The sequence below is a fragment of the Chiloscyllium punctatum genome, chromosome 3 (genome assembly GCF_047496795.1).
Source record: "Chiloscyllium punctatum isolate Juve2018m chromosome 3, sChiPun1.3, whole genome shotgun sequence".
Taxonomy (NCBI): Eukaryota; Metazoa; Chordata; class Chondrichthyes; order Orectolobiformes; family Hemiscylliidae; genus Chiloscyllium; species Chiloscyllium punctatum.
This window is the reverse complement of record NC_092741.1, coordinates 120,797,417-120,822,986: the sequence shown is the minus strand read 5'-3', so window position 1 is coordinate 120,822,986 and position 25,570 is coordinate 120,797,417. Positions and strand designations below refer to the sequence as shown.

At 40.1% G+C, this 25,570-nt stretch overlaps 1 protein-coding gene across 10 annotated transcripts in view; it reads left to right on the top strand.

Annotated features, from left to right (window-relative positions):
- sipa1l2 (signal induced proliferation associated 1 like 2) overlaps positions 1–23,565 on the top strand; it is a 682,609-nt gene extending 659,044 nt beyond the window's left edge. For 9 of the 10 annotated variants that reach the window (XM_072559738.1, XM_072559717.1, XM_072559727.1 and 6 more), the window contains 2 exons: positions 19,656–19,737; positions 21,720–23,565. In XM_072559738.1, the coding sequence (XP_072415839.1) occupies positions 19,656–19,737; positions 21,720–21,866 (229 nt within the window). In that variant the 3' untranslated portion in view covers positions 21,867–23,565. The remainder of the gene's footprint in view (positions 1–19,655; positions 19,738–21,719) is intronic. The other variant, XM_072559784.1, reaches the window with a different exon arrangement.
- The last annotated feature ends 2,005 nt before the right edge of the window (positions 23,566–25,570 follow it).

The following is a 25,570-nucleotide window of genomic DNA, read 5'->3' as shown; positions in this document are numbered from 1 at the left end:
TAGGCCCATCTGATCAAGATCTCATTGTACCCTGAGGTAGCCTCCTTGACTGTCCCCCACAGCACCAATTTTGGTGTCATCTGCAAACTTACTAACTATACCTAGGATATTCACATCCAAGTTATTTACATAAATGACAAAAAGCAGTAGATCCAGCACTGATCCTTGCATCAATCACTGGTCACAGGCCTCCAGTCTGAAAAACAACTCTCCAGCACTGCACCCTTTCCCCTACCTTCGAGCCAATTTTGTATCCAAATGGTTAGTTCTCTCTAGTTAGATCTCACCTTTTTAATCAGTCTACCGGAATGTTCTCAAACGCCTTACTCTAAGTCCATATGGACAACGTCCAGCACTCTGCCTTCATCAATCCTTTTCGTCACTTCTTCAAAAAACTTCAAAAATTAAACTTGTGACACACTATTTCCCAAGCAGAAGGCCATGTTGACTATCTCTAATCAGTCTTTGCCTTTCCAAATACATGTACAGATCATTCTTCTATTACATGTTTCTTCAATGCAAATTGGCTGTAACCTGATCGACGAATAAGGGATGCTGTTTCTAAAGCGTGAATTTTTAAAACGTGTATTGGCTGTAACATGATTGCATCGCCAATGCTTTAAGTGCCATTTGTATTGTGATTCTTGTATAGTGCATGGTCACACAGGAATGGAACTATCGCACCAAAGAAGTGACTGTAAATCCTGTCCCTCAGAGTCTCCTGCAACAACTTGCTCACCACTGATATCAGGCTCGTCGGTCTATAGTTCCCTAACTTTTCCTGACCACCTTTCTTAAATAAGAGGAAGTGGTAGAGGCAGGTACAGTTACAACATTTAAAAGGTATTTGAGTAGAAAAGGTTTAGATGGATATGGACCAAACTCAGGCAAATGGGACTAGTTTAATTTGGGAGACTAGGTCAGCATGTGTCAAAGGGTCTGTTTCCACGCTGTAGGGATTCTATGAACTTCTAAATAGGAAAGTGGTGGTGAGCTGACTTCTTGAACCAATGCATTCACCAGTTTTTGCTGCACATTACCTGGAATTTATATAATGTGATCGTTACCTGTTACTTATCAGCCCCAGTCAGAACGATTTCCAGACACACTAGTAGCTTGAAATGGCCTGCTTAATTAGAAATGTTAGTGTTGAAATCAACTGTCCAAGATAGCAGCGGGATAGTAGTGCTTTGAGTGAGCTCTTGTCGAAGGCTCATCTTTCTTTTTTCTCTTTTAACTTCTCTTTTTTTTTTCATTTTTCTTTTCTTTGGCGGGTTAGTCGGCATCAGTGTGGCAGCAAGAGTGAGCTGCACACAGGGTGGTGGCAGATGTGCCACCTCCCAAGCAATTGGAGGCAGCGGCAGCAAGAATGTCCTGCCAGCGTTCGGTGCCAGTAGCAGCAGCTCCTCCAGCAATCGGAGGTGGCAGCAGCACCAACAACGGATTCTTCAAGATGATGGTGCATTGGGGGGCAGCCAGAGCAAAGTTTGGCAGTTGCCTGGCCTAGCAGCACAACCATGGACTGCTAGAGCAGGGTCTCCTGGTGTTGACAGGGCAGTGGCAGCAGCATGGCATGCCCGGAGCAGGGTCTCCTGGCATCATCGAGGTGGCGGAGCTGAGGACTCCTGGTTGTGGGGTGAGTGTGGGTTCAGTATGGGACTCAGCAACATCAGCATGGTGAGCCCAGCAGTGAAGAGACGGGCGCCTAAAGAGTAGCGACTCCTACAGTGGTGAGTCCAACATAGATGACACAAGTTAGTGAAGAGGGGTGGTGGCAAAAGTGAGCTGACTCAGGGCTCAATGTGGAGGTGGCGGAACAAAGATAGACTCTCTTTCAGATATATCTTTTTACCCTTTTAATTCTTAAACTTTTCAAAATGGCGCAAGATTGTGGTGACAGTTGAAACTTCTCACGATATTTTGCTATAATATTCACTGTAAAGTGCAAGTGAAAATAAATCATTGAACTTCAAATTCATCAGCAAACAATTTTTCCCCTGATCTTTTCAAAGAAGGATAGTCATTAATAAACAAATTGACTGTGGTTAGCCAAGGATACTCAGGCCCTCTGAGGAAATCCTGAAGTCATGTCCTAGGGCTGCAATGATATGCTCAACCGACTTTGGTGTTGGGTCATTTGCTTGATCCCATTGACAAGTTTTGTGTGAACTCATTAATGCCACATTCAAATTACTATAACATTTTAGTTGATTTACAGTCTGCCTTAAAATCCAATGTGTTATTGAAAATAATAGTACTATTCTATTTCAATCTGTCATATGTGCAGTGACAAAGGAGTTAAGTCCTTATTAAAAAGATTAACCAGAACTGCTCTGAGAAAGATCTATCTTCAGTATTTTCAGAACCAGACAACTGTAAATAGCTTTCTACTGAAAGTATGGGTCATTCAACATGGAAATTTGTGTAATGACTAAGATAAATTAGATATGTTCCATAAAATAATATGCATTATAATTGGTGCTGCCCTCCCCTCCCCCCCACCACCCCATTCCATTCCAATTAAAATCAGCTCTAACAAACAGTTTCCAAGGTACACAAAATACAAATGTAGTAAGTCAGTTTCACTGCCCTATGAATTTAAATTCTAAACAATATTTTTTTTTTAAAACAGTGACTGATTGTGACTGGATTTACTTCCTTGGTTTACTATTTCTCCCTGTGCTACACATAGACTCATTTGCTGGGATAGGATTTTGCGTTCTAACTGGCTGTTGATTGGGGCATATCTCTGCATATTTTCAGTCTGATTACTTTCAGTTTCAGCATCATTGCGCTCATGCACATACATTCCAACAGAAACTTTTACTTGCAATATTTCTGTTTGTAAGAAAATCTGAAAAGAAGATCTTAATCCTCCCGATCAAGGGACCTAACCTTGGCAGCAGAAAATTAGATAATCAAACTGTTGCAAGATTTGCTTGAAAATTGTACAAATTATAACATGAGCAGCCACGATTATAGCAGCTGCATTATAGGCAAACCTTTCAAATATTTCATGACGAGTAGGAGGAGGAACAGATGGCATAATGTGCAACTGCTGACCTTGAACACTGGATTGAACCTGGTTTTGTTAAGGCATTTCATTTTGTTTATTGTTTTTCAAAAAAGGAACTGAGTTGTGTTCCCTTCAATTGGAAGCATTATGCATTTTTCTATATCACATGTAGTATGCTGAAAACTAAGCAACTGCAAGCCTTGTGAAATATAATTGTATTCATCCTACAATAATTTCCAAAAATCTCCTGAATGTTCAAAATCATCTTGTTCTGATTTGTTGAGTTCGTGTCTATGTGCATGACTTTGACTGGTTGTCTCTTGTATCGACCTTGCTGACACAGCAGTGCATGGTATTAGGTACCACTCACTACCAGTATAGATTAAACAGAATTGATTGGGAACTCTTAACTTTAACATTCTGCCAGTGAGTGCTGTGAAATTGATGGTTTTACATTTGTTTTGTGTAATGTGATTCCTCTTAAACTCCCGAGTGAGGCAAAAGTATTGCCATCTGTTCTCATTAGTAGCTCATTTAAGATTGAGTTGCTCCAGATAACAAGATGATGTTAAAGGTTTCTTTACATAAAAGCTGACTACTCAATTGCCAAATAATTTTCTTACTCTTGAAATTTATCTGAAATGAGTTTTAGGCAAACTCAGGGTTAATCCCTTACATAGAGTAGTGTAGCGGTAATGTCATTGGGCTGGTAATCCGGAGTCTCAGGCTAATGTTTTGAGGGCATAAGTTCAAATTCCACCATGACAGTTGATGAAATTTGAAGTCAATAAAAAATCTGGAATACAATGCTAGTCCTAGCCGCAACCATTTAACTATCATCAGTTGGCATAAAAACCTATCTGAAAAATGTGTTGCTGGAAAAGCGCAGCAGGTCAGACAGCATCCAAGGAGCAGGAGAATCGACGTTTCGGGCATCAGCCCCTTCTTCAGGAAACCTATCTACTTCATAAATAGAATTCTACCATCTTTATCCAGTCTGACCTAATGTGACTCCAGACCCCACTACAATGTGGTCGACTCTCAACTGCCTTTTGGACAATTAGAGTAATAAATGCAGACCCAAACAGTGATGCCCACTTCCTTTTTTTAAATATGGGAAACCTTAACTAATAATAATTTTGTTTATATTCAATTCTGCAAACTATGGAGGAAAAACATCAGTGTCCTTTCCTTTTTCATTTACCTGTCAGAAACCATATGTTAAACATAGAATTCTGTATCCCAGCCTGCATGAAACAACTAATCTAATCAACTTACAATGCTAAAAATATTAAGGGATTTGCTATAAAGAAAGAAAAATTATTATAAACATTTCTGGGTTGCTTTAATTGATTCTTACAGTAACTCCATTTCCTTTTTCTTCTATCAGTTCTGTGTTCTCCTGCAATAACTCCACATCCCTTCCCCTGGTAGTTACTTAGTTATGCAAATTCATTCAATGATATGAGTCAACAATTAAAGTTAAGTTTTCACAACTTGGCTACAGAAACACTTCATTTGAATTATGGTTTTCAGACTTAATCATGAAAAGCTTTTGTTACAAAATATTTGATTTATATAGCTTAGTTTCTTATCAAAAGAAATCTTTTATAGAATTCCAGCATGACCTAAGCACCACTGATTCACATGCACCTTTACATTTCTGAGCTACACTGTTAAACATTCAAGGTCCTTTGATAAGGATGAAACTAAATCAATCTTCAATCATCCTGGTACCAATCCTCCACTGAACCAAGCAGGCCTTCCCTATCTTTATGTTCCCAGGTCTCCAAATCTTGTTAATTAACTTTGGTAGCAGTTAGTATCATATATTTATAGAATGTAGGTAACATCTGCTTCGTCAGCATGATGGTACAGACAGAGATTTCTGTCTCCACTTGTGCCTGTTTATTATTTCACTGGAGTCAGCACTCTACTTTTTAACCCTTTACACCCAATACTCATCATAACTCAGATCCTTTATGATATATGAAAACAGAACTGAATACTGTACTTGATTTGACATTTGATAATCTAGCATTTTATCTCAATTCTTCCTATATTTGCATGCAAATACCAAACCAAAGGGTTTTTTTCCCCCTATTCTTTCATGCGATGTAAGTGATGCTAGCAAGACAAATATTTGTTGCTCATTCCTAAATTGTTCCTAACAAGGTAGTGGTGAGCAGCCTTGAACAGCTGTGGTCCATCTGGTGTTAGGTATATGTATTGTATTGAACCAGGAATAATGAGGGAACAGCAATATAGTTACAAATTAGAATGATGCTTGGCTTGGAGCAGACATTGTAACATTTCTGGTTTTCCCATATATGTGCTGCTTTCATCTTTCTAGGCGGTAAAGGTTGTGGATTTGAAAGCGCTTTCCAAGGAGCCTTGGATAATTGCTGCGGTGAATTCTGGAAATGGTCCATGCATACTGCTTTCACTGTGTTGATTGTGGAGGAAGTGAATGTTGAAAGTAATGGATGGGTTACCAATCAAGCGGGGTCATTTTTCCTGGATTTTGCTACATCTCCTCAATGTTGTAGGAGCCAAAAATATCTAGGTAACTGGAAAGTATTCCATCATCCTCTTGACTTATGCCTTGTAGATGATGTACAGAGGTTGGGGAGTCAGGAAATGTGTTACTTACTACAGAACTCCCAGCCTCCGAGCAGCTCTTGTTTTGCTGCTACAATATTTATACAGCTAGTCCAGTTAAGTTTCTGTCCCCAGGATATGGATGGTGGAGGATTCCATTAGAGGATAATGATGTTAAATGTTAAGGGGAAATGGTTAAATTCTTGCATTGGAGATGGCCATCGTCTGGCACTTGTATGTTATGAATGTTACTCACCACTTATCATCAGCCCAAGTTTAAATGTTGTCCATGACAATCCCTCAAAGTCAGTAGAGTCATGAACATTATGCAATCATGAGCAAATATCCCAACTTCTGTCTTTATGAAGTCATCAACAAACCAGCTAAAAATGATTGTGCCTATTATACTAACCTGAAAAATTAGGGCCCACTTGTGGCGCAGAAGTGATGTCCCTACCCCTGGACCAGGAAGCCTGGGTTCAAGTCCCACCTTCTCCAGAGCTGTGTAATAACACCTCTCTGAACAGTTTGATTAAAAAAAAATAGGTTACTAAAAAAAAACCTGAGGAATTGGGGTCATAGTCATAGACGTACAGAAAGGAACAGACCCTTCGGTCCAACTCGTCCATGCCAACCAGATATCCCAAACTAATCTAGTCCCACTTGCCAGCACTTGGCCCATTCAGATGCCTTTTAAATGTTGTAATTGTACCAGCCGCTACCACTTCCCCTGGCAGCGCATTCTTACACACACCACCTTCTGTGTGAAAAAGTTGCCCCTTAAGTCCTTTTTAAATCTTTCTCCTCTCACCTTAAACCTATGCCATCTAGTTCTGGACTCCCCACTCCAAGGAAAAGACTGTGCTAATTTATCCTATCCATGCCCTTCATGATTTTATAAACCTCTATGAGGTCACCCTTCAGCCTGCGACGCTCCAGGGAAAACAGCCCTAGCTTATTCAACCTCTCCCTATAGCTCAAATCCTCCAACCCTGGCAACATCCTTGCAAATCTTTTCTGAAGCCTTTCCAGTTTCACAAACATCCTTCCGATTGGAAGAAAACTAGAATTGCACACAATATTCCTCTTGAGACACAGTGGTAGTGTCCCTAACCCTGGACCTGGAGGCTTGGGTTCAAGTCCTACTTGCACCAAAGTGTGTAATAATGGCTCTGAACAGGTTGATTGGAAAAAATAGATTAAATTTCAAAAAAAGTTACCCTGATGAATTCTTGCAGCAATATCCTAGGTTTGAGATGTTTGACCACCAAAAACCACAAACATCTTACTTTATGGTAGTTATGACTCCAGTGTGGAGTGTTCCTTTTAATTCCCATTAATTTCAATTTTGTCAAGGGATTTTTGATGTCTCAATTTCTCCAGCTGCCTAGCTGCTAAGTGTAGTCTCATCTCATCTCTTAATTTAAATTATTTTGTCTTTGTTTAGACCAAAGCTATACTGATCAGGAGTTCTTGGCCCTGGTGAACCTAAAGTGAGTGTCATTGAGAAGGTTATTCCATGTAGATACCACTTAATAAGAAAATCAATAACATTTTCCATAATTTTGCTGATGATCGATAGCACGCTGATGGAGTGGTAATTGGACAGATGTGATTTGTCCAGCTTTTTGTTGACAGGACATACCCGGGCAATTTTTCACATTGTCAGATAGTATTGTAGCTGTACTGGAACAGCTTGGCTAGGGATATGGCAAGTTCAGTAGCACAAATCTTCACTACTACAGTTGGGATTTTGTCCTGGTCTATGGGTATTGATGTATTCACTGCCTTCAGCTGTTTCTTGATATCAAATGAAATATGTTGAATTAGCTGGCATCTGTGATGGCGCTGAGCTCAGATGAAGATATATCATCAGCTTGGCTTTATCTTCTGGCTAAAAATGGTTACAAAAGCCTTAATCTTGTCTCTTGCACTGATGTGCTGAGCTTGTATTATTGAGGATGGAGATATTAATGGAACCTCCTGCTCCTGTTAGTTGTTTAATTGTCTACCGCTATTCACAACTGGATGCGATTTGACTGCAGAACTTTGATCTGATCTAACAGCAACTCTTCTGAAGAAGAGTTAAACCGGACTTGAAATGTCATCAATTATTTTCTTCACAGGTGCTGCAAGACTTGCTGAGTTTTTCAGCATGTTGTGTGTTTATTTTTGATCTGTAACCTCACTGCGCTGGCACCTCCTTTTTTGGCATACCTGGATGATGCTGTTGGCATCACCTCCTGTATTCTTCATTGAACTATCATGTATCATTTGGATTGACACTGTGAGATATACCAGGCATGAGATTACAGATTGTCATTGAATACAATTCTGTTGCTATGTTCCCAGATTTTAGCTGCTACGTCTGTTCTGACTATAACTCTTCTAACAGTGATTGTTCATCATGTGCATAGCACAGCATCCTCAGATTGAAAAGACGACTTTGTCTCCATGCAGGCTGCGCAGTGACTACTGCTACCAATGCAGTCATGGACAGTTGTAAAAGGTAAATTGGTTAAATAGATAATTCTCCTCCTTGTTGATTCCCACACTACCTGCAGCAAACCCAGTGTGACCGATATGCTTTTCAGGACTCAGCCAGCTCTTCTTGTAATGGTTCTACACTGTTATGATGAGCATTGAACATTCTCCATCCAGGATGCATGACCAGATTCCAGTGAGCTTTCAGATAAATTGGTAAATAATTTGCAGTTTCCTCAGTCAGGTTACTGAGATTGAAACTGTCAGGCCCTTGAGCAGTATTTTGCTTCAGTTTCTGAAACCTCATAATTAAAATTTCCTTGTACCAGCCATGGCTCTTTTGGTAGCACTTTTGAGTCAAAATGTTATGAGTTCAAGTACCACCTCAGAGACTTGAGTTCAAAGTGTAGATTTAGTTGAAGTGCTCTGTCCTGTTCTAGGCACAGTTAGGAAGGAGTCGAAAACATGAGAGTGTGTATTTAAGTCATCATTGGACAAGCGTATGGATGTACATGGAATAGTGTAGGTTAGATGGGCTTCAGATTGGTATGACAGGTCGGCGCAACATCGAGGGCCAAAGGGCCTGTACTGCGCTGTAATGTTCTATGTTCTATGTATGCAGGAATGATTCAGAGGAATTGTTCCAAGGATCCATGGACATTGTACACCATTTGTGAGAGCTTTATTTCAGTTTACCACACTCCATGAAACTAACACCCACTCTTTCTGACTGTTATGAAGTTGAAGGCTTGTACTGTACCCTTAAGAGAGAGAGGATGCTGTTCTGGACTGAGAAATTACAAGCACCTGTGTATGTGACTGGATGCCAGTCCCAGAGTGTACTTGAAAATAAAAAAAATGTAACATTTGGTGGTACAATGGATATTTGAGTTTTGGTTGCTGTTTTGACAGCAATTCAAATTTAACCAATCAGTTTAAATTATGCCCCAGGATACTAAAACCCAATCAAGTTTGAATTTATTCTTTTGTCAACATTGAACCAATGAGACAATCCAATGTTGGCGGAGTGTATAAGAATGTGGACATTTTGAAAATCAGTAGGAGAACAACTGCCATAGAGAGAGAAACAGCCACAGAGCTAAATGGCCATGTAACGTCGTGCTCTTAAAGAAATAAGAAAAAACCCTCTCTATCAAAGATAACTTTTCATGTAAAGCCTTTTCGCAGTGAAAAGAAAGAAGACAATCTAGGGAGATCGGCAGGAAAACTGAAGACAACAGGGAAAACAAAGACAGTCTAGTTTTGAGATTAAGTTAAAGTAATTTTTAGTAAGTGTCTTATTGGAACAGCATATTTGTATAGATTTGGGGTCAGATAGTAGTTAATAGAAAGGGGGGCTTGAATTTGTGATGTTTAATGTTCACTCTTAGAGTTAGAAAAATAAATTGATTTTTTTATTAAAGTGGAATTTGGGAGTTCTCTGTCTTTCAAATTTTAATAGATTGCAAGGCGACGTGAGCTTTTATGGGTGTTTAGTTTAATTATCAAAGGCGTTTGATCCTCCACGTCATAACAACTGTCTATATATATTCATAGAACCAACATACACCCAATTAACCTTTAATTACTACATCTGTTACCCTGTTCCCTTGTTCCATTAAATCTTGGGGAATCCTTCAGGCCATAATGGATGGTGACAGATTCCCTTTTAAATAAATCAATTTAAAATAAGAAAAAAAAACAAAAATACCTTTCTTTTTAATCAGCATGTTAAAGTTCCAGTGTCCTTTTCCTGTCTGTATAACAGTTTCTTAGAGCTTGTTTATTTCTTTTAAAACAATCAGATAATGGACAGTTTCTATCCACTCATTTAAATTTAATGATTTCTCTGTTTTCCAGCATCAGTGTGAAAACTGCAATGTTGATCCTCAGTCTTTTTAATTCATACATTTCATTGTGTACATTGTCACATCATGAGTTAATATTGATGTAGTACTCAATAGGTATTGCACCAAATCCCTTTTTTGAATTACTTCCAATATTCTCGCTAAGAGCCATATCTACTACATCATCAGGCGCAAGAGTTTCTGCTACTAAGGTACTTTTTACTACTCTTCTGATCCTTTTAGCTTCACAGCCTAAATAGCAACATTTATCTCCATTTCCCACAAGAAAAATCATAAATTCTGGACTTTAGAACCCATCACTGAAATTTGTATAAGGAGCATCAGTAAAAACAAGAAGTTTCCAGTGTCATCTCCCAAAAATGGAATTTCAAATCACATCACTCCATTTTTAATTTTTTTCAATGTTTTGTTTGTCTGAAAAATATCTTACATTTTAAAAGTTTTCATAGTTGTACTCAACTTTAATAATTCAAAATTGGCACCTGGTCTTGTGTGGGAGCAGAGTGAATTCAGCTGTCCAATTAGATTTCACATTTCCTCCATTTTCATCTTGGCAGTCTCCGCATCTTTTTGTGAGGTCCTAGTTTGACGAATAGCAGTTGGAGCTAGCTTTTTCCATATAAAAGATTGTTTATGCAAAGTGACACTTAATTCATTCTTCCTGATTTTTAATCCAATGTACTTAGAAGTCTAAGAAGCCTGACTTGCAATTTCGAATTCTCCTTTCAGTTCATTTATGACAGTGTTTTCAAATTCGCTATATTTGTCCCTGCACAAAATAATCCATGTACATCATAAAGATGCCTTAAAGCTGGCCTTTATGATGCTAGTAAAACATGGCGTAGTAACTTTCACATGGTAAACCTTATTGAGAGGTATCATATTCTTTGGACATTGTTTAGGCAATTTTCATTTAAGTAATTTCCAAAGTGCCCTCACTGCATTTAGTGCCTCAGTTGGAGAACTGATAAATACTTGCTGCTCGAGCTGCAGAAGCACAGTTTAAATATCAATTACATTCCCAATTATTTGTCATTAACAAGACCAAGAAAATCTTCTAAATTGCTTGTGAATCTACCCTTATATTGATCTCCCAGGTTTTCTCCAAACTGTACACTATTGCTTTAGCCTTCTAAGTCCTAAAAAGGAGATACCTTTTCTGTCCTCCCAGTGCTATCTGACATCTCTGTGTACATCCCAAAATTCTCTCCAGCTTTATAATTCTTATTGTTGGCATCTTTTAATAACTTGTATTCTATTATGTTTGTGGCCACTAATGTTTCCCAACAGCATGACTTTCTGCTCCTGGTGGTATTCCTGTTTTGTACTATATTCCTCAACTGTGTCCAATTATGCCCTTTATCTTGTCTTCTCTCTCTTTCTGGACTGCTACTGTTGGCCTCCCCTCCTATTAATAGGATTTCTTTCAATAGTTTGTGATCTCTTTCTAGGGGCATGTTCACTCCCAGACCTGTTTGAGCTTCTGGCGAGTGTTTTACAATATGATTCACTCTTTGGCCATTGTTCTTTGGGATCAATAGCCTTATATTGATTGTCAGAACTGATCTGTCCATCAGAGAAACTGTCAATTGTGGCAGTTTGATCCTTGTAATTATGCAACATATGGGTATTACAGATACCTGACGCCTAAGTAATTTCTGCAATTTCTTCCTTGAAGACTGTACTCAAATAATCTGGCTCCCATGCTGTACGATAATTATTTTTCTGTCTTCCCCAATAAACTTCTCTTCTACCACCAGGCCTGTCCAGTCTTTAAATCCCTGCCCCATTATAATAAATCCCACCTCCCTGTCTAAAACTAGCTTCCAATGGCTTTACTTTGTATCTTGAGGCTTATTGAATACATTCTGAGTCTTTGGCTTTAATGAAGGTTTTTTCTGTCTGCATGCAGTGCATTCAAATGCTCCAAAAAAAGTGGAGCAAATTATAAAGCCTTCCAAAGCTGAGGGCTGATCACTTATTAATGATGGAACTTTAGGATTCCTACCCAAAGTAACTGATAGGGACGATATTGTCCAACCATCTTCAAAAAAGTCTTAATATGGACAGTCCACACTAGTGCAGGCAATAATTTACAGATTGACTGATCTGCCAAAATTTTACATACCATTTTGTCTGTTGCTGCATGGTTCTCCATTGTTAAATGGGCTTCATTTGACATGTTCATAACTATTATATTCACATTTGCATACATATCTCTCAATTTCTCATTAGCAAATTTCTCCCATTATCAGAATTTTTGTCAGTCATCCAAGTCCAATCACTCTCCACTTTTCCATTACTGTATACTTAATTATTTTATTATCTTTGCCACATATTATGTCAAATCAACAAAATAAAATAAAAATGCATTTTTCTTTATCTCATACCTCTAAATCCATACCCACGAGCTCACTGAAATTTCCTGCTAAGGGCAGAATAAGCTGTGATGGTGTCCTTCGGAATCTATTACAAATCTTAAATTATCACTTACGTCTAGGAGAAAATGAGGAGAAAGTTGTACTTCCCTATCCTTTTATTCTTGCATCCTTTCTAAAAACATTTTAAACCTTTTGGGGAGGCTTCTTTAATTTAATTTAAAGAATGCTTCTTTAATTTCTTTAGCAGAGTGATTATATTCCATTAGAAGGAATATGATAGTGTCCAAATTATGTACTGTATATTGCAAATGCAAAATAAAATGATCAAATAACAGCTTTATCCATAACCATTTTCATCTGTTCTTTTTTTCCCCCTTTGATGGCCTACATAATAACAGTATTTCATTGGTCACTACATCCATGCTAATAACATAATTGATTCTGACTATTTTACAGGGAATGACTTCTTTATGATTTAGCGTGTTATCCCCAAATCAGAAACTGGTAAAACTCCCAAATTCTTTCACTTTGACCATGTCCTTACTACTGAGAGAGTCTCAATAGCATTTTAGCCAGTCTATTTCATATACTGTAGAAAGGCAAAGCATCCACTGTCATTACATATAGTAGGGTGGGAGTCTGTTAGCTGGATGGCTGCTATGCAATTGTGATGCAGAGAAATGCCAAAAGTGAGGGTTAATTTCCGTACTGGCTGAGGTTACCAAGACACTCCCGCCTTCTCAGTCATGCCTAAGATGTGATGACCTCTAGTTCAACTCACCACCAGAGTCATCTCTCTATAATGTAAGAGCAGCCCAATCATCATCTGGAATAATGGGGACTTTAATTTTTACCTATACATTGCAAATACTGCACAAGTGAAAGACTGTGCTGGCACACATTCATCACTAGACTGAAACTTATTGTAACTCATAAATGCCCTCTTTTTGATGTGTACCTCCATTATACAGGGTACTGGTAAGACACATCAAGAATACTGTCTGCAGCACTGGACTTGGTACTTGCAGAAGGATGTTAATACATTGGAGCAGGTCAAAGAACATGTACTAGATTAAAACCTAGAATGAGCAGAATGCGTTTTTAGAAAAGCCTAGACCTGTATACTCTGGAATTCAAAGAATCAGGTGTGACTTAATTGAAACACATTTGATCCTGAGGAGACTTGACTGGGTGGATGCGGAAAGGAGAAAAATCTAGAACTAGGCGTCATAGTATAAAAAATAAGTGGTCTCCAAAATGAAGGTGTTGGTGAGAAATTGTCTAATGGCCAGGCCTGGATGTAAACATAGTTGTATTGGTGGAGCAGTGCTCAGAGTGCCAACAAGGACAAAAATTACCACCAGCAGTTCCTCCTCATTTGTGGGAAAAGCCAGGTAAACCTTGGACTCGGTTGCACTTGGACTATGCAGGTTCTTTCATGGGCTCAAGGTTCTTAGTCATTGTAGACATCCACTCAAAGTGGTTGGACAAGTATAAAATCCATTTATCAAAAACAGGAACAATGATAGAAAAACTATACGCATCTTTTTCAATGCACAGAGTCCCATAGGTGTTGGTCACAGCTAACGGGCCATTGTTCACCAGCAGGGAATTTGGGTGTTTTTTTAAAGTGGAATGAGATTCAGCATATGAGGGCAGCTCATTGGCCACCATCCATTAGCCTAGCAAACTTTCAAGGCTGACTTCAAGAAACACCCTGGAGCCTCGCTAGATACCAAGCTGAGACGGTTCTTATTTGATTATAGGACCACTCCACATTCAACAACAGAGAAAGTGCCAGCAGAGTTGTTAATGGGTTGAAGACACTGTATCAGGTTAAGCCTAAACTTCCTAGATCTGGGGGAGAGGGTGAAATGGCATCAGGAACACCGTAGAGTCATACAGATGTACAGCATGGAAACAGACCTTTCAGTCCAACCCATCCAAGCCGACCAGATATCCCAACTCAATCTAGTCTCACCTGCCAGCACGCGGCCCATATCCCTCCAAACTCTTCCTATTCATATACCCATCAAAATGCCTTTGAAATGTTGCAATTGTACCAGCCTCCACCACTTCCTCTGGCAGCTCATTCCATACACTTTGCATGAAAACGTTGCCCCTTAAATCCCTTTTATATCTTTCCCCTCTCACCCTAAACCTATGCCCTCTAGTTCTGGACTCCCCGACCCCAGGGAAAAGACTTTGTCTATTTATCCTATCCATGCCCCTCATAATTTTGTAAACGTCTATGAGATTACCCCTCAGCCGCCGACGCTCCTGGGAAAACAGCCCAAGCATGTTCAGCCTCTCCCTATAGTTCAAATCCTCAAACCCTGGCAACATCCTTGGAAATCTTTTCTGAACCCTTTCAAGTTTCACAACATCCCTCCGATAGGAAGGAGACCAGAATTGCATGCAGTATTCCAACAGTGGCCTAATCAATGTCCTGTACAGCCGCAACATGACATCCCAACTCCTGTACTCAATACACTGACCAATAAAGGAAAGCATACCAAACGCCTTCTTCACTATCCTATCTACCTGCGACTCCACTTTCAAGGAGCTATGAACCCGCACTCCAAGGTCTCTTTGTTCAGCAACACTCCCTAGGACCTTACCATTAAGTATATAAGTCCTGCTAAGATTTGCTTGCTCAAAATGCAGCACCTCGTATTTATCTGAATTAAACTCCATTTGCCACTTCTCAGCCCATTGGCCCATCTGGTCCAGATCCTGTTGCAATCTGAGGTAACTTTCTCTGCTGTCCACTACACCTTCAATTTTGGTGTCATCTGCAAACTTACTAACTGTACCTCTTATGCTTGCATCCAAATCATTTATGTAAATGACAAAAAGTAGAGGGCCCAGCACCGGTCCTTGTGGTACTCCACTGGTCACAGGCCTCCAGTCTGAAAAACAACCCTCCACCACCACCCTCTGTTTTCTACCTTTGAGCCAGTTCTGTAACAATGCCGAACACAAGTCTCCACCAAATGAGAGAGAGAGTTTGATACAGGGGACTAACTTTGGTGTAAGAACCACAGAAATGGCCTTGCATGTGTAAGAGACATGGGTGAGGCAAGCTCAGGACCAGTGACATATAAAGGTTTGGGTAGGTACAATGGTCCTGAAAAAGCGTGTAAATCATATGAGAGCTGTGAATTGATGCAGGAGCAAATTGAACCTTGCCCCTTGGAGCATTTGGAAAGGCAGCTGGAAGCCATGGGTTCACCCTCTCTGTGGAGTGTTGAATCAGGGATGGACATCGTGGATGTAGCTGCCTCAGCCTTTGCCACTGGAAGAAGAAAGTGAATTTCTACTGAGGTGCTCCTGATGCAAGAGGCAAGATCCCATGTGTTAGATGCCGCCCATATCAGGAGTTGAGTTCGAGGAACCTGTCCTGGTGATAAAACAGCCTAGGAAGCTCTCCAAGAAAAAGACTGGCCGATGTCCTTGGACTCAGAGGGGAGGGGATGTAGAGATTGTAACAAGGTCAGCCAGCTGGACCTGATAGAATATGAGTTTCCCGACTGAGCTGTTCAATTGGTCCAATCAGGAAGCCCTGGCTGACATAAAAAGAGGAGTGCCAGGAATTCTATCAGCCTGAGAGCTAACCCTGAAGAAGCAAATCTACAGTCAAGGACTGTTCATTCATACATAAAGGATGACTTGGTGACAGGATACCAGCTTGTCTCGAGTTATTTTCTCTTCACATTGACTGGGTTAATCAGATTGCACAGAATAACTATAATAATGAATTTCTAGAGTACATTATGGATAGTTTTGAAGAGCAATATGTCATGGAACCAACCAGAGAGCAGTCTATCTTGAATCTGGTAATGGGTATTGGGGCAGGTTTAATAAATGAGCTTCAAGAAAAAGATCCCTGAGGAAGTAGTGCTCATAACATGATAGAATTTAAAACTGAGTTCAAGAGTGAGAAACTTGGGCTGGAAACAGCAATTTTAACTTAAGTAAAGGAAATTACTGTGAAGTGAGGATAAAGTTAGCTGAAGCAAACTCAGCAGGTAAGTTAGCGGAAATGACAGTAAGTAAGCAGTGGCAAGCACTAGTAGTTCATGATTCTCAGCAAAAAAAAATCACACTAAAGATGAAAGATTCTAATAGAGGGATAAACCTAACCATGGCTAATCAAGGATGTTAAGGAGAGTATTAAGTTAATGAAAAAGCATATAAGTGACTAACATCAGTGATAGTCTTTAGGATAAATTCAGTATCCAGCAAACAAGGACTAAAAAGATAATCAAGATGGAGAAAAAAACTATTAGGGCAAACCAAAGAATGTTAAATCTGACAATAAGAACTTCTGTAAATATATAAAAACGAAGAAAGAGGTCAAAGTGGACACAGGTCTCTTATAAAATGAATTTGGAGAGAGAATTTTGGGAACAAGGAAATGGCAGAAGAGTTAAACAGATATTTTTCATCAGTTTTTATGGCGAGAGATACTTTGAACATCCCATTAACATTAAAGAATACAAGAGAGTAATTAAGTACCATCACTATCAGTGGTATTGAATAAACTAATGGGGCTAAAGGCAGATGGTCAGAATAGCTGAGGATCCAAAAAGAAGTAGCTACAGAGATAACAGGTGCATTGGTTGTAATTTTCCAAAAATTACTGAATTTTGGAGAAGTACCAGATGATTGGAAAACTGCCAATTGTGAAGCCCCTATTCAAAAAGGGAAGGAGGCAAAAAGTAGATAGCTACAGGCCAATTAGACAAACATCTATTTTTGGAAATATATTAGAATCAATTATCGAGGAAATAAAACAGAGCATTTGGAAAATGCATGATCTAACCAACCATGGCTTCATGAAAGGGAAATCACGTCTGACAAATTTATTACAGTTTTTCAAAGAATTTTCAACCGGAGTTGAGAGAGGGAAGCGAATTACCTTGTTAATTTGGACTTCTAGTAAGCATTTGATGAGTGCCTCATAAAAGGTTATGTCATAAGGTAAGAGCCCACTGTGTTGGAGATAGGATAGTGGCATGGATAGACATGGACAGGAAACAGCGAGGGATAAATTATTTGTTTCTGGTGATCTGATCAATGGGTCACATGCTGGAACTGCAATTGTTTATGATATATATTAGACTTGAAGGAAGGAAGCAAATGGGCTATAATCCGATTTGTAGATGACAAAACTAGGTGGAAGGACAGATTGAGGGAGAGATAGAAATAGTTTACAGAGAAATATGGATAGGTTATGTAAGTGGTCACAAATTGGTAAATGGAATGTAATGTGGGAAAATGCAGAGTTGTCCATTCTGGAATAGAGAACAAAAGAACAGGGTATTATTTAAATAGAGAGAATCTGCAGAAAGCTGCAACACAAAGGGTCTTAGAGATATTTGTTCATGAAACACAACGAGCCAGCACGCAGCTACAGGAGGTAATCAGGAAATCTAATGGAACATTTGTCCTTATTTCCTGCCCAAGTGTGGTGGAGTATAAGAGTAGGGAAGTCTTACTGCAATTCTACAAGGTGCTGGTGAGGCCACATCTCAAATACTGTAAGCAGTTTTTTGGCCCCTTTATTTAAGGAATGCTATCATTTTATTGGAGACAGTGTAGAGTTCACTGCATGCAGCTATTGTCTTATGAACAAAGGTAAACAGGAGATTGAAAGGTGATATCATTAAAACATATCGGATTCTTAAAGAGCATGACAAGGTAAATACTGAAAGGATATTTCCCCTTATGGGAGGGTCTAGGACCAGAGGGCATGGTCTCAGAATTAAGGCCAATTTAAGACTGAGATGAGGAGGAAATTCTTCTCTCAGAGGGTTATGAGTTTTGAAACTTCTTGCCACAGAGAGTTGTGAGGGCAGAATCCCAATGTAAATGTAAGGCTGATGTGGACAGATTCTTGATCAGTAGAGGAATCAAGTGTTATGGGGCAAAGCCTTGAAAGTGGATGTAAGGAATGTTGCTATTGACAGCAGGTTAGGCTCAAGGGTTTGATCAGCCTACTCTTGTTCCTGATTCTTATGGTCTTATGCAAAGTTGTCTGTGCTGAAAGCAACTCATGTCAAGATAGAAACTCAGTATGGGGTATGTAAAGGGCATGGAAGGACGTGTTCAGGGTCTAAGTTAATTGAACTTGATAACAAGTTCTGTCAGGTGGCCAAGGTGAAGATGAGATGCTGTTCTTCCAGCTTGCACCAAGCCTCACTGGAGCACTGCAGCAAGTCCGAGACAGAGATGTTGGCCAGGGAAAACAGTGGTGTGTTGAAATGGCAGGCAGCTAAAAGCTCAGGGTCATTTTTGCAGACAGAACGCAGGTGTTCTGCAAAGCAGTCACCCAGTTTGTGTTTCATCGCCCCAAAAGAGGAGTCCACATTGTGAGCAGCAAATACAGTGACCTAGCTTGAGAGAAATTTAGGTAAATTGCTGCTTCATCTGGAAGGTATCTGGGGAAAAATAAATTCAAAGCTGTAGAGAAAAGGTGAGAGAGTGACGATAGATGATTTGCTTTTCCAGAGAGCCATAGACTCAAATAAGTGCCTCATCTTTATCCTACGCTTTTGCGTGACTACTGAACAAGGATTTCAGCTCTGATGTTGACCTTATAGATATTCTCAGATTCATTGTGTAGTTCCCACAGTTACTATTATTTTATTTATCTCTGTAAATTATTTATAAGGTTATAAGAAACACTCCCTTCGTATATATATTTCGCAAGCCATCATCAGAGCCAAACCATTTGACCTTGCAATCTCATCACCTTGCTGATTCCGTAGTGTCAATCACACAAGGCCATCATTAATCACCTCATTGTGGCATTTACCACCTATATGGCCAAAACTGTCACCCCTGTGCTTGCTCCTTAGCGTTGGCTTTCAGTCCAACAGTGTCTCAATTTTAAAATTCTTATTCTTGTTTTCAAATTCCTGTCATTTTTCCCCTCTCAATCTTTAATTTCCTCCAATCTACAACCTTCTGAAATAATTGCTGTTCTATAATTCTGACCTCCTGTGTATTCCCAATTTAATTGCTCCAATATTGGTGGCTGTGCTGTTAGTTGTCTGGGCTTCAGGCTCTGGAAACCCTTCCCTGCACACCTCAGCCTTCCTGTATTGCATTTCTCCTTTAAGATATATCTTCAAATCTTCCTCTTTGACCAAACTTTTGGTCATCTGACCCAGATGTTCTCTGACACATTGAGATACTTCATTACTTAATTAGTTCAAATAATTGTTCACGGAATGAACATCTAATGTTTGTGAAGTGCATAACACTCATTTTATTTACATTGGTACTTTCATGTAGAGGAAGCAGTGCCAATACGATCACTGGGAAAGTGAATCAGCTGGAGACCATTCTCATTCAGCTTCAGGATGACTTGCGAAAGGTATTGTTTTCTGCATGTTATATATTATAAGAGTATCAGAATTGTAGTCCCTACCCTCTATCAATACTTCCTTCTTTAACACATCTCTTTCCTCCATACACCCTCATTTCTTCCTCCCTCCCTTCTTACCTGACTTGCTTCTCCTTTTACTACTCCATTATTTCTCTATTCACCCCTCCTTCTGTACATCATTCTATACCCCTCATCCTTCACTCCCTTACTCTATTGATATTCCCTTCACATTTTAATTGGATACCTTCCTCCCTCTCTCCCTCATTCCATGCATCCCTCTGTCCCTCGGTATATACACCTTGTCCCTCAGTATTTGTCTCGTCCTCTCCTCCTACTGGACCGACCCTGGCCATTCCTCCATCTGCATCCCACTGTCCTTCCTTCCCTCTGTTAATCCCTCCATTCCCTCTATATCCCCTCATCACTCCCTCCATACTTCTTCCTTCTCACCCTCCCAACCCTCCTATTCCTCTCTTCCTCCCCTTCATCCCAACATTCTTCCCCTCCCTTATACATCCTCGTCACTCCCTCCTTCTGTACTCCCTGAAAGAATCATGGAAACCTTACAGACCATTCAGCCTATCACGTTCACACCAATCCTTCCCACCCATTTTGTGGGCGGCACGGTGGCACAGTGGTTAGCACTGCTGCCTCACAGCGCCAGAGACCCGGGCTCAATTCCCGACTCAGGCGAATGACTGTGTGGAGTTTGCACATTCTCCCCGTGTCTGCGTGGGTTTCCTCCGGGTGCTCCGTTTCCTCCCACCGTCCAAAGATGTGCAGGTCAGGTGAATTGGCCATGCTAAATTGCCCGTAGTGTTAGGTAAAAGGGGTAAATGGGTGGTTTACGCTTCGGCGGGTCGGTGTGGATTTGTTGGGCCGAAGGGCCTGTTTCCACACTGTAAGTAATCTAATCTAACCCATGTCTACCCTGTCTCTGTTATCCTGCATTTCCCATGGCTAATCCACTTAGCCTTCACATCCCTGGACACTATGGTTAACTTAGCATAGCCAATCCGTCTAACCTGCACATCTTTGGACGGTGGGAGGAAGCCAGAGCACCTAGAGAAAACTCATGCAGACACATGTCCCTGGTGCAATGAGGCAGCAGTGCTAACCACTGAGCCACCCTCCACCCCTCACTTGTCTTTCCCTGCCTCCTTCCAAATTCATTTATCCTTCCCTCCCTCTGTATTTCCTCATCTTTCCCTTCCTCTGTATTCCTTCATCCCTCCACAACTCATTCATCCATCCCCCACAAATACCTCCGCCCCCCCACCCCACTAGCCCAACACCTACCCCTTGTTACTTGGTATAAATGTCCTTCCTCAAGCAATCCAGACCTACTTCCTCCCTTGATTTCCATCTCCCCTTCCCACTTGGTCCACATATCCTTTGTTCCTCCCTCAGTGTCTGTCTAACCATCTGTACCCTAGTCATCCTTTCCTTTATTCATCTTCATCTACTCCTTGTGTCTTTCCCTCCCAAACTGCCTCGACCCTCTTCCTCTCTCTGCAGCTCTCGTCAATCCTATCTCTGTACAGTTCTCACACCTACCCTCATCCTCTCACGCCATATACACTGTGCTGCTTACACACACGTGGTTTACCTGATGTTTTTGGGAAGACGAAGTTTTGCAAAATTGAAAACACAGTCACCAATTCCGAATGTATTAACCTGCACGATTAATTCTCAATGAAATGCTTGATTTCTCCCTGAACTGGAGCATCATTTGAGAAAAATAAGTCTGTCTTTATGTAATACTAACCCAAAAAAAAGCCAAGTCTGATGGCCAGTGTAAACGATCAAGTGTTGCCACGTACTTTAAAATCATGAACTAATTGGGATGTGCCTTACGAGGGAAAGTATACACGTGACATTGTATAAAACCCAATGTATCAAAGTCCTGTTGGATGCAGTGTAGTTACCAGCCCTGTTTGTTTTCTTTCATGTGATGTTTCTCTGAGCAGGAAAAGGAAGACAAGGCAATGCTGCAGGCTGAGGTTCACCACTTGCGACATGATAACCTGCGGCTTCAAGAGGAGTCCCAAACTGCTGCTGCACAGCTAAGGAAATTTACTGAATGGTTTTTCAACACTATTGACAAGAAATCCTGATAAATGGATACTGAGGATCATAATAAAACGCACTAGGTGGAAAATTAATTAATTCCTAGAATGTGATGCTAATCTGTTCAGAAATAGGTATAGGTGTTGTAGCTATATTTGTGTCTGATTCTGTTCACTTGAACACACCAATGACAAGAATACAATTAAACACAACAGTTGAACTTGCTAAAGACTCGCAGCCTCTTGTACTATAAAATAAAATCTTGAGACAGTAACTTCAATGTAAAAGGTGCTCTATTTTTTGTAATTAGTTTCTTTTCATTGTTGCAGTGTCATAGCAATAAGACTTTAGTGATATCCGCAGGGCTTTGTTTGGAATTTAGCACTAGTCTGATGAAGCAGGTTTAGATACAATTACTTTAGAGGAATGTTCATTTACAGGAAAAAAAACATTGGTGCCTGAAACAAACGGTGTTCTGATGTTTAATGCTCACTTGCCTTTTGAATAGTTCACTACTTAACCTACAGTTTCACTGATTTTTGTACAGTTCATTTAAGGCTATAGGATCAGTAGTGCACCTTTCTCAGTAATGTGTGCACACAGCAAGCTGGCAAGCCATTTGTACAATGCCAAATCTGTTTATCTTTGTACAGAAGCTCTAATGAAAAGTGTCCTGTATTTAACAATTATTTAAAATTATTTAACCTTAAATTTATTAAGTTTTGTTCATCTGCACTATGAAAAACAGAGTTTGCTGTAAATTGTGTTGTCTGTAGTTCATCAGTAAAAAGACTGTCATGGTTTGTAGTAAATCTAACATTTGAATGCTGCTAGTATATAATATTCCATGGTTTGTTTGCTTTGGAAAATGTGTTCTTTTTAAACTACTCCATTTGAGATGTGAAATACAGTTGCTTTTTTAATAAATGTAGGACATAAAGTTAGTTGCTCAATCTTTATTTTCCTGCCATTTTTATACTGCCAGTAAAAGAAGAGCGAGAAGCAGCTCATTCTGTCTCTAATGGTCTCAAGGCTGATTTATAGGGTTATTAATAAAGGTATTAAATACAATACTGTGTAATAATAATATATCAATGCCTGCTGAGGATAGGAATTCTGATCTTCCAAACTGTAAGTCATAGATATGCTGTCAAATGCAAGAGCTGGCTGGTTCTAAAACATGTGATTAGAAGAGATGCTGAGAAGACAAAGAACAGCAAGGTTACTAATCGCAACAGAGACATAAAAGATAGGACCAGGAGTAGGCCATTCAATACATACATGGATGATTCTCAACCTCAATAACTTAATCCTGCCCTCCCACCATTTATATTGATCTCTTTAGCCACAAGAGCTGTATCTATCTCCTTCTTGATAACACATAATGTTTTGACCTCTACCACTTTCTGTGATTGTGAATTCCACAGACTCACCACTCAGGGTGAAGAAATTTCTCCTCATCTTGGTCCAAAAAGATTTACCCTTTATCCTTAATCTATTTTCCCTGGTTCAGGACTTCCCAACCAACTGGAACATCATTCCTGCACCTAACCTGTCTAATCCTGTTGGAGTTTTATAGTTTGCTATTAGATTGCCCCTCATTCTTCTAAACTTCACTGAATACTATCCTAACCAATTCAATCTCTTCTCATATGTCAGTCCTGCCATCCCAGGGATCAATTTGGTAAGCCTTTGCTGCACTCCCTCAATAGCAAGAATATCCTTCCTTGAATGAAGAGACTAAAATTGCACACAGGTGTGGCCTCATCAATGTCCTGTGTGATTGCAGCACAACATCCTTTGTCGTGTTCTCGAATCCTGTCATTATGAAGGCCAACAAAGTTTGCCTTCTATATTGCCTGCTGCACCTGGGTGCTTACATTCAGTGACTGGTGCAGTGTGAGGTGTTGCAAGATGGCGGCAGAGTAGGACACTTGAGCCGGAGCTCATCTGCTGCTCTGCTGCCTTATCTTCTTTCCTTCTTTCTCTCCTCCTTTTCTTCGTCCTAGTGTTTTTTCCTACTTCGTCTCCTTCTTTTCCTCTTTGATTCCCGGCCTCTGGCGAGTGATAATCCCTGGTCTCTGACATTTCCAGCGAGTGACGATTCCCAGCCTCTGCTGATGACTTCTGTCATGACGTGGTTACCTCCTGGTCTGGTGCAGCGGCCTCCCAGCAAGGCATGTCACCAGGACCTGGTGCAGTCTGGAAGCTAAGTGCCAGTGTGGCCTGCTGTACTGAACTCTTCACTGTAATACTAGGCCTCTTATTTCTGTATTGTCTAAATCTTGTAACAAAAGAAGCTATGCCTCGATACTTTTGTATCTAGGTTGGTGCTGTAATTGGCGATGTATAAGCTTTTCAATATACTTTGAGTACATTTGACAATAAAGGACAGTCACTTTTCATTCACCATTCCCCTCTTTCAATTTACAGCTATTCAAATAATAATCTGACTTCCTGTTTTTGCTACTAAAGTGAATAATTTCACATTATACTGCACCTGCCATTTATCTGCTCACTATTCAGCCCATCCAAATCACATTACAAGCTCATTAAATTTACTTATTTCAAAGCACAAAGACCCATTAGCAAAAGGTTCAGCTGTAATCCGAACTGTTTTTCAAGACTCACACCAGTACTTGGAGGATGCAGAATAAACTTCTAGTAGTTGAGAATACAGAGAGTTCAGCAGATTAATCTAGAGGTTATGCAAATTGCTGGCAGCACAGTGCATGAGCAGTGGGCCTTCATAAATAACTGGGAATCCCTCTAAAATTAAAAAATGAATTATGTAGGGGAAATGGGAAGCACTTTAACCAAGGGGAATGATTGGTGATTGAGAGTGAAAATTACAAACAGGATAATTTAAAGCAAAAAGAATAGTAATGGCACAATGTAGGGGCAAAGGTGAGCTATAAAAACACCAGAAATAAAACAGAAGCAGTGGTTATGTTCTGAAGTTGTAGAATTCAGTGTTGAGACGAGAAGGCTGTAAAGTGCTTAATTAAAATACGAGACACTATTCCTCACGTTCAGCTTCAGAAGAACAATGTAGGAAGCTGAAAACTGAGAGGTCAGAGTGGAAATAGGACATAGAGGCCCTGATGTTCCATATTCAATATTACTCACCTTTAGCTGACTTCTGCACCGACGATGCCTGGTCAGAGGCCTCCATTTACATACCTGTCCAGTCCAGTAATCCACAAATCTAGAGAAGAAGACCTTTGTAGAAATCGAACAGCTGGATATTTAACCACTCCTGTAAAAGAGTAAATATATAAGGTAATTTAGAGGTGAAGCTGATAGTGAAGAGAGTAGTATGCCAGGTTAGTGAAGGGGGCTGGTGCACCAACTGCCTACCAGAAAGCCATGTAAATGAATGAGTTATGAGGGTGGAGAGGAGTGTCAGTTCCAACAAGTTTAGAGGAGAATGTCCAGTTTGAGGTTCAGATGGTTGTGGTGGTGATGGGGTTTTGGGAGGAGTTGGGAGAGAGATAGTTGGATTGGATTGGTTTAGGGGTGTGTTTGGGAGTCAGCGGTGAATTGAGAGAGCCTGTTTATTGGATATCTGAGATACTCTTCTAACTTTTCCTGGGTAACTAATAAACTTAACAGACCCAGAACCGTCCAAATTCTCTGACTTTAACTGACTCTTTCAAAGGATAACAGACTGTGACAAATTACTAATTGGAATCTTCAATTTCCTGGGAAAGAATACAGGATTGGCTGCTGCAGGAGCGGGAATTTCACA